The sequence below is a fragment of the Chiloscyllium punctatum genome, chromosome 12 (genome assembly GCF_047496795.1).
Source record: "Chiloscyllium punctatum isolate Juve2018m chromosome 12, sChiPun1.3, whole genome shotgun sequence".
In the NCBI taxonomy this organism is placed as follows: domain Eukaryota; kingdom Metazoa; phylum Chordata; class Chondrichthyes; order Orectolobiformes; family Hemiscylliidae; genus Chiloscyllium; species Chiloscyllium punctatum.
The window spans coordinates 60,146,472-60,161,229 of NC_092750.1; the positions used below are offsets into that span (position 1 = coordinate 60,146,472).

Below are 14,758 nucleotides of genomic sequence, written 5' to 3' on the forward strand. Positions count from 1 at the left end.
TCATTAGCAGAGGGATTGAATTCAAGAGTCGTGAAGTGATGTTGCAGCTGTACAGGACTTTGGTTAGGCCACAGTTGGAGTACTGTGTGCAGTTCTGGTCGCCTCACTTTAGGAAAGATGTGGAAGCTTTGGAGAGGGTGCAGAGAAGATTTACCAGGATGTTGCCTGGAATGGAGAGTAGGTCGTACGAGGATAGGTTGAGAGTTCTCGGCCTTTTCTCGTTGGAACAGCGAAGGATGAGGGGTGACTTGATAGAGGTTTATAAGATGATCAGAGGAATAGATAGAGTAGACAGTCAGAAACTTTTTCCCCGGGTACAACACAGTGTTACAAGGGGACATAAATTTAAGGTGAAGGGTGGAAGGTACAGGGGAGATGTCAGGGGTGGGTTCTTTACCCAGAGAGTGGTGGGGGCATGGAATGCGCTGCCCGTGGGAGTGATAGAGTCAGAGTCATTGGCGACCTTTAAGTGGCATTTGGATAGGTACATGGATGGGTGGTTAATCTAGGTTAGAAGTTCGGCACAACATCGTGGGCCGAAGGGCCTGTTCTGTGCTGTATTGTTCTATGTTATATATGTTCTATATTGCATAAGTAAATATCTGTCAATATATATCATTTAGACTATGTTCTAGATTAACTATATTACTTTTAAAGATCATTGTAACAATTAATTTTTACTACTGAATTTCCATCCCCTTATTGTAGGTGAAGAGAGGATTGGAACACATTCCCAATACCAACAGGAGGGCAAAGTTCAGTTTGTGATTGATGCTGTATATGCCATTGCCCACGCCCTGCACAACATGCACAAAGTTCTGTGCCCAGGCTATATTGGCATCTGTCCTGCGATGGACCCAATTAATGGAGATGACCTCCTGGGATACATCCGTAATATACATTTTAATGGTAAGCTTGCTGTTCTTACACTGTTGGAGAAATGAGGAATCATTGTTCATTATTTTTGAATTTGTCATTGTTCAATTGCAAGTGTTTCAGAAAAGATACACACATCAAATGGTCATCTAATTTTCCTGCAGCAAATTTTTTTTAATCTCAGGTGCTTGTGACATTTTTTTAGTAGCGCAATCAGTGTTCTCTGTTTAAGTCAGCACATTGATAAGAGATTTTGGTCCCTCCTGGGCACCAGCCCTATTTAATTTGCAGGGAAAGAACTCAAACTCTGGGGACTTCATTTGAGACCTGAGATCAACTTCAAAATGCAATCTGCTTTTTCTTAAAGTGAACTTTAGTGTAGGAGAAGGATGGGAAAATCTACCTCAATAACTACCTTGGTAATTTGGTATATATGTATACATTGACCCCAAGTCTGGATAAAGTACATTAAATTACATGTTTTGACTCACCAGGCACTAGTGAATAATAAATGCAGTCAGTGCAACCCTTACGTTGGTATTTTAGTGAGAGGTTAGACAGTAGGATTTAGCTATCAGTGGGTTGTGTGCTGAATTTAACACCTCTTGTACGACATTTTACCTTGAAAGTTCTGGCAGTAGATTGGGACAGATGATGAGCAATGCCTGTGTAATGGTATTTCCAATGCTGCCAAACATTTATTAAATCAAGAAATGCAATCTCAGAAAATGCAACTTTCTAGTCAGGTGAACTATAAACCTGAAGGTTAAACCCCTTGGTAATCTCTGTCCAATGCTTTTAAGTTTTTTTTTTACTCATGGGTCTCTATAATGATGATGCTGACATTTTCCAGATCTCAGACTCATTTTTGTTTAGTTCTCTGTGTCAGCTATTGTGAAGTAAAAAGCCAATAGGGCACTGTATAACCTTTTTTCTTATTGTTATAGAAAAATCAGGATAGCAGCATGGAATCAAGAGATGTGTTATACAAATAGCATCACTGTCACAGAAACTGCTAAAACTATCCTCCTGCAACCAGGAGTTTCACTGTGGCCACTGATGACAAGGTGACTTTGAAAAGGGACAATTGATTACCGATTTTAAAAAAAGGGTAATGGGCATTATCAAATCCCAACGCTGCACTTCCAATTGTCTTTAGATGTGTGATCACATCAGGGTTTGGCATTTAAACTGAAGTTATAAAGTATTCTTCAACCTGATTCCAAAAAGAAGCTGAGTGAGACACTTAATGGGGGGAGTGGGGGTTTGTCACCTCATCGAATATAAATCAAATATATGTCCAAGAGGTGTAAAAAAAATATATGTGGGACCCTAGATTGCTAGTTTTAGCATTTACATGTTAGCAACTGAATGCTAGTCCTCTGATGGATATGCATCCATTCTAACAATTACGCACAAGCTGTTTCATTTTGTTTCTGTTATTCTTTGATGGAATATTCTGGCCCAGAAATAAAAGTAATCGATTATGACCAGACCAAATAGAGTGCGCCTTCAGATATAACAGGTATTTTTGTAATAATTTTTAAAAATATTCAGACAGTACTAGTGAAATCCTCTTGCTGTTCTGAGCTGTTCATATACAGGACTGCTTCCCCCAAAGGACAATGATGTATTGATGCTAAAACACAGCAGCTAAACCTTCAATACATTTTTTTTCAATCAAAAAGGCAAAAACAAGTCAGAAAAAAAGTCTAAGATTGAGAAAATAAATCAAAGTAGTGGTAGATCTTGGAATCCTAGCCTCTGGGGGCCATGTTTGCATTGGGGGTCTAACTAGTTAACTGTCTTATTGCACTTCAGAAATGTGGATAGATTGGAAATGTTGTAACTACTCTCATTGGAGAAGAGAAAGATTAGAGAAGATTTGATTGAGGTATCAAAAACCATCAGTCTGGATTAGGTATGTGGTAGAGGAAAGTTCAGCTGAGGCATTGAAGAGGAAGTTTGATTATTATCTATAAATGAAAAATGTGAAAGTTTATGGGGAAAACGTAGGGTGTGACACCAAGTGAATTGCTTCTTCAGTGAGCTTGTAAAATGTGCTTGGTGAAATAACCACCTCCTGGACCGTAACAATTTTTGTTATTCTGAGATAGCTTGATCCTGTACACAGAAATGCTTTGTGAAGGGACATCTATGCAGGGCGAAGTAGTGTTGTTTCAAATAGTGTGTACCTGAACAGCAGTAATTGAAACATATGCGGGGGGTTGGGTTGCTGGGGAGCATTAAGTTTAATAGCCTTGGTCATTCATTATATGCTTTGAAACATTAGAGTTCAAATGAATTAACATTGCAAGTGTTCTGAGGTAGGTTGAGGGAATGGGTTACTGAAGAGGAAAAGTATGGCACAAGCTTGCAATTGGCACTGGAAATCAAACCCTAGTACTCCTGGAGTTATTACAAATAAGAACCAATTTAATTGAGTTATCCAACTTCCCCCAAATTCAACAATTTGTTTTGTTTTTGCTTATTTTCAATTCCTTTACAGTTCTTTGCTGTTATAGAATTATTGTGTCATGTAGCACAGAAACAGACCTTTCAGTAACCCACACAGACCCATTGCCCTCTGACTAATGCACCTAACAGTAGGGACAATTTAGCTTCGCCAATTCACCCGACCTGCACATCTTTGGAATGTGGGAGGAAACCGGAGCGCCGGAGGAAACCCACGTAGACACTGGGAGACTGTGCAAACTCCACACAGACAGTTGCTCAAGGCTGGAATCGAAGCTGGGACCCTGGTGCTGTGAGGCAGCAGTGCTAACCACTGAGCCACCGTGCTGCCTGTTACCTTGAAAAGCACATTTTATTTCTTCAACATTGAGTTTGCAGAGGACAGCTAGCTGTTACTGGAGACTTTCCGGTACCTCCATACATGAAGGAAAAAATGTTTTTAATGCTTTCCTCTTTGCAGTTTTGGTGGTTCTCTGCCTGACTGCTCTAGCACAAACCATGACCACTTGACCAGGAGCCAATTAGAATGTTGTCATCAAGCAATTTTCCTTTAGTTCAGAGCCACTCGACTCTATGGTGTCTGTTTTTTCCTTCCACTATTCCACTAAGGGAAATATATGCAACTCAGCGTGCTCCAGTGGACCTGGTTTTTAAAACAGCAACCATTTCTGAACACAGTCTCTTTGCTTTAAAGTAGTATTTTACTTCTTAAGTGCAGAGTCCATAAATAAGAGCAATAGATGTAGTTGGTTCATGCTAGTAAGGCCCATTTCAAATGCAAGCTTTATTTCATTCACAGTGCAGTATCTTGACCTTTCACTGACTTGACCAAATACAAATTCCTGATGAAGGGCTTATGCCCGAAATGTCGACTCTTGTTCCTTGGATGCTACCTGACCAGCTGTGCTTTTGCAGCGCCACACGTTTTGACTCAAATACTAATCTATGGCTTCCTCAAATCTCATCTACCTAGTTAATGCCTTGATGTAAAATAATTGTATTAGGGTGTAAGTTTACTCGCTGAGCTGGAAGGTTCATTTTCAGATGTTTCATCGCCATAATAGGTAACATCATCAGTGAGCCTCTGGTGAAGCGCAGGTGTTATGACCCACTTTCTGTTCATGTGTTGAGAATTCCTTGGGTTGGTGATGTCATGCCCTGTGCTGAAGTCATTTTCTGTTCTTTTTCTCAGAGGGGGTCATAACACCAGTGCTTCACCAGAGGCTCACTGATGTTACTAAGCATGGTGACAAAGCATCTGAAAATGAACCTTCCAGCTCAGCGAGCAAGCTTACATCCAGAAACTCAACCTGAGCTACATATCTTCAAACTCACTAATAATTGTATTAGCCTGGAGATAACTGGTGGCTTGGAGACCATAGCATCTGGCATGTATTCTCCTGATCCTTGAGGCTTTTGTAAACACTTTCATCAAGTGTTCTAAGTAATTATTGTTTTCTGAAGTGCAAAGTAATGAGTACAACAAAATCTTGCCGATGAGAAGGATCTTGCAGTGTATGCAGTTAGATGAACTATTTTAGCATCTTGATATTTTTGTGCATTAAATTGTGAGAAGTGTAAACTGACAGGAGCAATGGATATCTGAGACCTGTGAAATGATTGGGTCATCAATCTATTTCCTTACCCATGATATTCAAGGATAGCTAAAGAAACAATGAGGAAGGAGTGTGAATGAAAGTATAGATGGAAAAATTGAAGATTAGTTTGATTAAGGACAGAAGCAAATGAAAAGCATTTTAAAAAAAATCTCAATATTCTTTCAATCTTGAAAAATAATTCACTACCTGAACAAATGGAACTTAATAGTTCCAGTTGTTTCTGTTTTGGGTCAGAAAATGTGATTGATATGATGATGTCTTGGCTGCTAAAAGAATATGCAGACTTGGTTTCCAATCTCCATTTTCTGTGGCAAGACTATTAGTTTTCAAATCCTCTAAATTTGTTAAAATAGCAGAGAGTGCAGCGTTGCTTGTGAGAAGCAAAAGGTGGAACAGCATAAAGAACTAAAGATTCCAGAGATTGCCAATACACCGCAAATCTCTGAATCCCTGAATTTGCTGATTCATTTGCCAATTAATAACAATGCATCACATTCAAGTAATCATACTTTGGGCAGTATATGGGCCAAAATGCCCTCATGGATACAAAACAATGGCAGCAGCAATATCTTTTTGAAAACAAACCATTTTTGATTGTGCTAAAAGGCGTGATCTAAAAGGAAATATGTAGGCTCATGTTCCTCGTAACATGAGATGCAATCAATTCTGAAATTGGCCACTTCTTCAATAAGTCATCAACGCTTTGAAGAGAGCACTTCTTGTTTGATGGATTTTTTTTTGTTTCTTCAAAAACAAAATCTGACTTGCAATAAATTCTTATTTACAGCATTGGGCTGAACATATAATGAAGATTTTCCTCCACAAACTTGGAGACCTTTCCTGTCCTTTCTATTCAGATAATGTAGCACAACATGATATCTTGCCTGTACAAATGCAACTAAGTAAATCAAAATGCCCTTGTCTATCTGGATAAAAGAAGAGATATGCTTGAATAAAAAAAGGTTTAAATTGGCTGAACTTTTGAATGTTTCTAAAATAATCCTTAGCAGCCTGCATCAAGTTTTGTTGCATTCTGCCTTTGAGCCGAACAATCATTTTAAATGGCTTTTCTTCAATAACTAAATTATCCTGGGGAATTGGTTACTCCACCTGTGATTGTGAAAAGTTGTACAGTATTTTTAAAAAATCACTCAAAGACCCTTTCTGCCATTTTCCTTTCTTGTTGTGATCACGTGGTAATTCTTACAAGTTAGTTGATGAAATTTTTTTAAAACGCCAACATTACAAATGCTGAAACCAGAAGGTCAGAGAGATCTGGCTTGTGCTTGTCCAAGTAACCTGTCACAATGCACATGAGGCCAGAGTCTGAGCATTAATTTTCTTGAGGCTTTGTTTGAGAAGGCAGAGGGATGTAGAATATGAAATAAAAACTGAAGTGCCAAAGATGCGAATGAAATCTTATGCTGCTGGTTGTATTCATTAGGGGAGAAAAAAAAATAGAAGATTAACGATTAAGCTGCAAACCCTTGGAGGTATGCTTACTCAGTAATACCACCTTTATGTCTGTGACCTTCTACAGTTTGCCTCTTGATTCTGTGAGAAAACTTGGCACCAAGGCAGACATGTCCATTACTTGATTCAGTTTATCTGATGTCAGCCTCCTAGGGTAACTGTGGCTATTGGCAGCACCATTGAAATTTGGGAAGCAGCGCTCTTTTTTTTGAATATTTAAAAAGTGCTGAATTAATATGTTTTCAGTATCAGCGAGGTATTAAAGAGACAATATGCTACAGCTTATTTTAAAGCAAGGCTGGAAGACATTGAAGAGGCCAATTGGCCATGTAAGTTAGAATGAATTAATGCCAACTAGCCATATTGGCTTAGATTGAATGTGCAACTGAAGGCAGGAGTTTCAGTTAGCTTTGAAGCGAAGATAGAGATTGGAACCTTTTCTCACTACGTGTTAAGCAGACTACGAGCAACAGAAGTTAATGTCATGTTGATGGACTCTCTTTCAAAAGAGTGAGATAAATATTTGATTAGGAACAGGTTTAAAGGTTTAGAGAGAGAAGTACAGACAAAGATTATCAAATACAGCACAGAGTATGATGATGCCTGTGCACCTGGGATCATGGCTGCACAATGGTTGAATAGATTGATATTGTTGTTTATTACCTTTGGGAGTTGGGAGGAAGAAAGAAGTTACAGTGATTCAGAAGGAAAAAATAGGTACAGCAGCTGATGAGGTAAATTGAACATGGAATGAAAGCAGAAACTGCTGTCAACACACAGCAAGAAGGCTGGCAATTTTTATGACAAAGCAACGGTATGAAACGTTAATCCTAAAATGAAATCTCTTCCACAGATACCCTGATCTTCCGAGTATTTCCAACATTCGGTTTTAGAGACCTAGTAGTATTGATGTTTTAAGTTAATTAACGTTAAAGTCAATAACTAGCATTCCTCAGTTCTAATGCATAACATTTGCTGCAATTGTCATTTTCAACAATAACCCTGTGATCAGTTCACTTCCTCTTTCTTTTGGATTAATGAACCTGCACAGTACCAAGTAGTTTGGGCTAAGGGAAGTTAATTGTTTGGGAGACCTGTTTAGAAAATACAAACATGAATTTGGACCTTAAAACTGAAGATACCTTGACATTGGTTATAAGTCACTACATTGCACTAAATATTTTTGTCTTAATGCAACTCAGCACATTATAGTGATCTGCTTATTTTAATTTCATCTACCTAGTTCAGTTTTGAACTGCAGGCCCTTTCACCTTTGCAACTGGCAGGTAGAAGCAGCCCAACTCAAAGATCTTTCATGTTGAACATGCTGTTCCATAATCAGTAACCTAATCAATGCAGTTCCAATGAAGTGACAGTACACCCCCTGAGACGAAACTCACTCCTTCTGAAGGCGCATTCTTTCAAATTTCAACTGCGACACGCATTGGATAAGTGGGCTTAAAAACCTCAGCATGTCTCCATCTATTGGGAAGTTTGTACTTTGTTATTGAATAATCGTTACATGTACATTAGAATCTATGAACATTGTGATTTTTATGTTACATATTTGAAGAATATAACCCTCCCTAAACCTATCTACCTTTCTTTTCTCTTTTTAAGATCCTCCTTAAAACCTTGATAATATTCTGAACAGCTTTTGCTCATCTGTCTTAATATTCACCTGGGTATTAATGTTTCTGTTTCATATTTCAGTGAAGCACCTTGGGACAGTTAACTATGTTCAAGTCGGTACATCCTAATCGTTGGTAACAATGCTACTACTTAGAAGATTAAAAGTAGCAGGAACTTGGCAACACCTCATTCTGGTTCCCCTGGAGTCACAGGCCACCTGGGGTGGAAACATGTAGCCATTACTTCATTGTCATTAGATTAAATTTCAAGGACTCCCTCTCTAATAGCATTGTGGATGCAAGTATGTCACAATGAATTCACTGGATCCAAAGGTGATGCACCACCATCTGCTCAAAGACAATTGGGGCTGGGCAATAAATGTCAGCCTTGACAGTGTTGCTCATGTCCCACAAACAGATTAAAGGTTGAATACATTTATCTTGAAATTATGAAACAAAAACGGAAACTGCAGGACTGAAGCAGGGTCACTCTGCTTTCTCTCCACAGCTGCTGCCAGCAATTTTTGTTTATTTAGTTTCAGGTTTTCAGCACCTGCACTTCTTTATTTTTTGTTGCCTTGACATTAAGTGGGTCTTGAACCTCGATGTAGGGTTTCTTTTTGAGTGGGACGCCTTGTTGTCCATCCGCTTGACACAGTAAAGATCTAATGCACTTCTGGCAATAATAGTGCGTAGTCTTTCAATGGCCACCATTTGAATCCAACCGTGAAGATCCTGCACAAAGTCACGGATAATCGCATGAACAGGGAAAAGTGGAGAATTTGTTATCAAAGCAAGCAATTTAAATTACTGCCAGCCATGGCCTCCACAACGTGTCTTGACAACAATTCCAATCTCCCCTCCCTTCCTCTATGCCACAATGATTTCTCCTATATCACCAATGGGTTTGTAGATGCCTGCTCCATTGTGGAGACTGTTGGACCAAAAGACTTGCTTGGACAACCTGGGGGCACTTGGGTCTGGACGGGCCAGTCATGCTGAGGGTTTTCTTACCAGAGGAAAGTTGACCCTCCTTAGTCTGATTTTCCAAAAAATCAGAGCTGGAGGCCTCCAGCCATTTCTGCAGTCACCTGCATGCAAATGGGACAAACGGCCTGTGTTTGGCTCTTGCTCTGACTGGGTGTCGCCTGGCACTGCCCAGTCTCCTTGTGAGGATGGGGCATCTGGTCCAAAAGTAAGGTTAGGTGAAAGGGAGTACTGTAGATGCTGGAGATCAGAGTCAAGCTTAGAGTGGTGCTGGAAAAGCACAGCAGGTCAGGCAACATCTGAGGATCAGGAAAATTGATGTTTCGAACAAAAGCCCTTCATCAGGGATGAGGCTGCAGGTTCCTCTTTCAGCAGGTTCCTAGTCTCCATTCCCGATGAAGGGCTTTTTTCCCAAAATATCGATTTTCCTGCTCCTCTGATGCTGCCTGACCTCCTGTGCTTTTCCAGTACTATTTTAATCCTGACCCAGAATTAAGGCTCCCACCCAACCCCACTCCCTCCCTGCCTTTGGTCCTGAGTATCAATATCGGGGGGCATAACTCTCCATCAGCCCTTGATGGTGCTAGGTCTGTCTCTCCTTAGCATCTGCCGACCTATCCATGGAGGTAGACAGACTGTCCCAGGTATGACTGGCTGCTTCGCTGTAACCTCTAAGTTTGACAGGCATGTGATGCAGGATCGGTGACATTGCATCAGTGATGGGCTTCCACACTGCCTATCTGCCATTCATGATTCTCCCTGCAGATTTCTATAAATCCCCTGATCACCGAGACCAGACTGACTTCTCCTGTACCCTCTCTCAGCAGGTTCCTCATCTCCAGCCCTCCTCCAAGTGCCTGAGCCCTGGACGTTTCTACCTCCCCCATCAGTGAGTCTGACCCCGCACTCTCAATGCCTATCCATCTCACCAACGTTTCAGTATTGGAGCTGATGGGGAGTAGGTCCAGGAGGCAGCTTTGTCAATGCTTCCATGGGGCCTTGGACACTATTGTCCACAGAAGATGAGGTCCTGCCCTTTGGAGGAGTCAGGCAGCTCTCTGCGCATGTACTTGGGATGCGGGCTGCACCTGTAAGAAGGAAGAAGCCAAAAGCATCATGGTCACTGGGTACAATCGGTGCCTGATGCATGACACTGACTGCCCAGCTAATGTCAGGGTTTCGGTGCAAGCACAAGTGGGATTTACTGAGTTACTGGGGCATGGAGGTCTCCCCATTCCCTCAGGAGCGCCCTCAATCCTCTCCTGCACAAGCAAGGATCCCCTCCTTGTTCCTGCTGAGGACGTGGACATCAGCACCCACTGCCCCTGCTCTCCTGCCAATCAGATCCATCCAATTTGGCAATGATGCTGATGGGATTGGTGAGACCAAGTGAGGAAAAGTGTTGCGAGTCTCAGGGTGAAAGTGTATGAACCTTGGTGGGAGGTGGGTGAAGAGGCAGAGATAGGGTGAATATGAGGCAGCAGAGAATGGCACTTCCCCTGGTGGAGCGGCGAAGGCCATTTACTTTTCTTAAGGCATTGCAGCCCCAATCCTCCACTGTCTTGAGCATGGCACTGACCTAGGTGGCGATCTGTGACCAGGCTGGCATGGTGTGGTGTCTTGGCCCTGAGTGCTGGCCTTCAGAGAAGAGGATGATCCTTCTCTACACCACCCTGTCAACCAGTGCTTCAAGGTTGGAGAACCATTGTGCCAGCTTCTCCTCTTAACCGTGTCTCCTCATTGCCCAGCAAAGATCAGATGCCACTCCTCCTTGAGGTGCCTGGCAGGGTTTGAAAGATGGCCAGAATGCAAGGGATGCTGGTCTGAAAAAAGATATTCCGTGAGTAGCAAATTGTCCTCACACATGATAGGATGGGGCAGATATCAAATGTGACACTTGGGGCGGTAATGGCAATTAATGTCTCAAGTTTAGTAAGGTTCAGCAAGATAACTTGCTCAGCCTCATGGTGAAAATATCTCCACCAACCTTGTTGTGAGCTGCACTTAACCCAAAAAAGCTATAAGACACAACTCCTATGATTGAAATTGTTTTTTTGTTTGTCTGCAGGTTTGCTATTAACAGTATCCTGGAGATATTTTCCTGGATCTTTCATTCCTGGAGCATTCTGACCAATCTAAAGCATTAGAAACCCAAGTCAAAAGGGAGACAAAACAGACCCATCAACTGAATTTTTTTCTTTTCAAGATTTAATAAATATAGACAAATAAACAAAATAGGAATGGTAGAAACAGGAAACAGTGGATATTGAGGCTATGGTCAAGAAAAAGAAGGTGGCATATGTCAGGTTGGGATCAAGTGAATTTATTAAGTTTCAAGGGAGTTCAGAAGGGCAAAAAGCAGGTATGCGATAGCCTTGGCAGATAAGGTTTAAGGAAAATCCAAAGAAATTTTACAGGTACATTAAGGGCAAAAGAGCAACTGCTGAGAGAATGCAGCCCTTGAAGATCAATGTGGCTGTCTGTGTGGGAATGCAGGAGATGGGAGAGATACCAAAAAAATCGCATGAGTATTTACCGTGGAGAAAGTCTTGGAAGCTCAGGAATTCCGGCAAGTAAATATTGATGTCTTGAAAACAGTCCCCATTATGGAAGATGAGGTGCTGGAGGCATAGGAACGTAAAGGTAGAAAAATCTCTAGGGCCTGATCAAGGGTGTCGCAACACATTGTGGGATTTTAGGAAAGAAATTACGGGGCCTCTAGCGGAGGTATTTGTGTTAGCTGCAACCAGGGGTGTGGTGCTAGAAGATTGCAGGTGGCTAATTTGGTGCCTTTATTTAAGAAAGGCTGCAAGGAAAAACCTGGGAAGTATAGACTGATGAGTCTGACATCAGTGGTGGGTAGGTTGTTGGAAGGGCTTCTAAGAGGAAGGCTATGACTGATTAAAGATAGTCGACGTGGCTTTGTGCATGGGGGATTATGTCTCACAAACTTGATTGAGTTTTTTGAGGACATGACCAAGAAGCTAGATGAGGGCAAAGCAGTAGACGTTGTTTACATTGACTTTAGGAAGGCCTTTGATGACATTTCACATGGTAGACTGGTGGTCACGAATATAGGAAGCATGGTTATTAAGTTTGTGGATGACATCAAAATTGGTGGTATTGTCGACAGTGAAGAAGGTTACGCAAGAGTACAACGGGATCTTGATCAGCTGGGCCAATGGGCTGAGGAGAGGCAGATGAAGTTTTAATGCCAGGTTTTGCATTTTGGGAAGATAAACCAGGGCAGGACTTATTCAGTTTGTGGTAGGGCCCTGGGGAGTGTTGTTGAGCAGAGAGGCCGAGGGATTCAAGTGCACGGTTCCTTCAAAGTGGAGTCATAGGCCAGCAGGGTGATGAAGAAGACATTTGGCGTACTCGCCTTCATTGGTCAGAACATTGAGCATGGAAGTTAGGGCATCATGTTGTGGCTGTGCAGGACATTGGTGAGGCCACTTTTGGAATACTGTGCACAGCTCTGGTCACCTTGCTATAGGAAATTATTCAATTGGGAAGGGCATAGAAAGGATTTGCAAAAATACTGGTGAGACTATAGGGTTTGAGTTATAAGGAAAGGCTAGATAGGTTAGGACTTTTCTCCCTGGAGTGTAGGAGGTTGAGAAGTTACCTCACCTAGGTTTATAAAATCAAAAGAGACACAGATAAGGGAGATAGCAAAGATCTTTCCCCTAGGGTAGAGAAGTTCAAAACTAGAGGACTTAATTTTAAGGTGAGAAGGCGAAGATTTAGGAACAATGTTTTTATACAGAGGGTGGTTGATATGTAGAATGAACTGCCAGAGGAAGTGGTAGATGCATGCACAGTTACAACATTTAAAATACATTTGGACAGGTTTAAAGGGATATGGGGCAAATGCAGGCAAATGGGATTAGTTTAGTTCAGAGAACCTGGTCGGCATGGATGAGTTGGACTGAGGGGTCTGTTTCCCTGCTGTATGACTCTATGCTTCTATAGGTAGAACATTTGGCCTCTTTGAGTCGATTCTGTCATTCAATAAGGTCATGGATTATGTGTTTGTATTTCAAATTTCACATTCCTATCTATTTCTGATCACTCTCTTGTTCTCATGTTTAACAAGAATCAATGTTCCTCCATCTTAAAAATGTTTAATGGCCGCCTTCTGAGGTGAGGCACTTGAAAGTCATTCAACCCTCAGAGAAAAGAAAATTCTTATCCTTGCACTGAAAGGACAAAAAATTTTAAAATAGTACCCTGCATTGTTGACCGGCCATGAGTAAACATTAATTCCATGTTCACCTTGTCAAATCCATTCAGAATCTTTAAAGCTTCAATTAAGTTACCCTTCACGCTTATGAACTCCAGTGGATAGAATCCCAGTCTATGCAGACTTTTGACATTGCACAATCTGCTTATTTCAGGTATGAATCTAGTGAACCTCCTCTCAACTACCTCCAATATCCTGCCTTAAATAAGGAGACCAAGCTACATTCAAACTACTGCCTCATAAATGCCCCATACAACTGAAGTATAACATTTCATCCTACTTTCATCTCCAATTCCATAGTGGAATTCTTCCGATATTGATGCATTTGTGTGGGAAAAAAAATTATCAATCAATAGCAAAATGTTTTATTAACATATACAAGAAAAATTAACAACCAAGTTGAGTCATGAATCAAGTCAGTAAGTTGCAATGAAAAAGTGAATCTGGAAGGATTACATTTTTCTGTTGTGGATTAAAGTGTTTGGCTCAGCTTAACATTGCTAATGAGGAAAGTGGGAAGTGTGAGAGGTGGTAGGTTGGTGGAGGGGGTAGAAAGTCATCCAGTGAATCATTGCCTCCTGAGCAGCACTGTGAGTGTACCTACACCACATCAACTGCAGTGATTCAAGAGGTGCCTCACCACCACCTTCTAAAGGCCAGCTAGGAAAGGACAATAAATTCAGGCAAAGCCACCAATGCCCACATTCTATGAAAGAATAAAGGAGGAAAAGAAGCAGGATTGACATACCTTAATTTTTTTGCACTTATCATTGTCCCTCTTATTATCTCTGTAAAGAAACCTGTACTATGGAAAGATTGACCATAACTGGATAAGAGGGTATTTTGGGAGACCGGTTGAAATGTGGTGAAACTTTGGTAACAAGTTCCTATTCTGTAGATTTAGTAATCATTAGCAAGTCTATAAAACATTATAGTTTTGGAGATTGAGGCATAATCAGGTGCTACTCATTTAAGAAGATGACAGAATGGGGAGATAGCAGAAATTAGATATCATTATAGATATTAGTTAATTATTAGATATGAGATCAGTAAAACAAAATCCTCCTCATGAGCCAGAATTCTGATTTCCTTTGACTAAAAATGTTCAATCCCACGAAGAGAACCCAAAATAACATCTGGAATTTGTCTGATTTTGTAACAAAACTTTGTATTTTCGTAAGATTATTAAAGGATACAGTAAGATTTGTGATGTCCATTACCAAACTACCTGGTTAAGAATTTGATAAATCTTAACGTTGACATAAGGAGAATCATATATTGTGAAAAAAAACCTTTGTATTATGTAGTTATGATCTGAGCTGATGTTATTATTGCACAAGTCAGATCATCAAACTGAAATACCATTCAATGCAACGTATTCTGCTTTTATTGTGTTTAACAAAATTGTCTTTCACTGAACCACAATGCTGCAGACACATTTTCAACAATAA

General features: G+C 40.8%; 1 protein-coding gene across 4 annotated transcripts in view; it reads left to right on the forward strand.

Moving 5' to 3' along the window:
- The window catches only part of LOC140483870 (metabotropic glutamate receptor 7-like), a 751,467-nt gene that overhangs the window by 461,731 nt on the left and 274,978 nt on the right, over nucleotides 1-14,758 (forward strand). For all 4 annotated transcript variants that reach the window (XM_072582653.1, XM_072582651.1, XM_072582650.1 and 1 more), the window contains exon 6: nucleotides 709-909. In XM_072582653.1, the coding sequence (XP_072438754.1) occupies nucleotides 709-909 (201 nt within the window). The remainder of the gene's footprint in view (nucleotides 1-708; nucleotides 910-14,758) is intronic.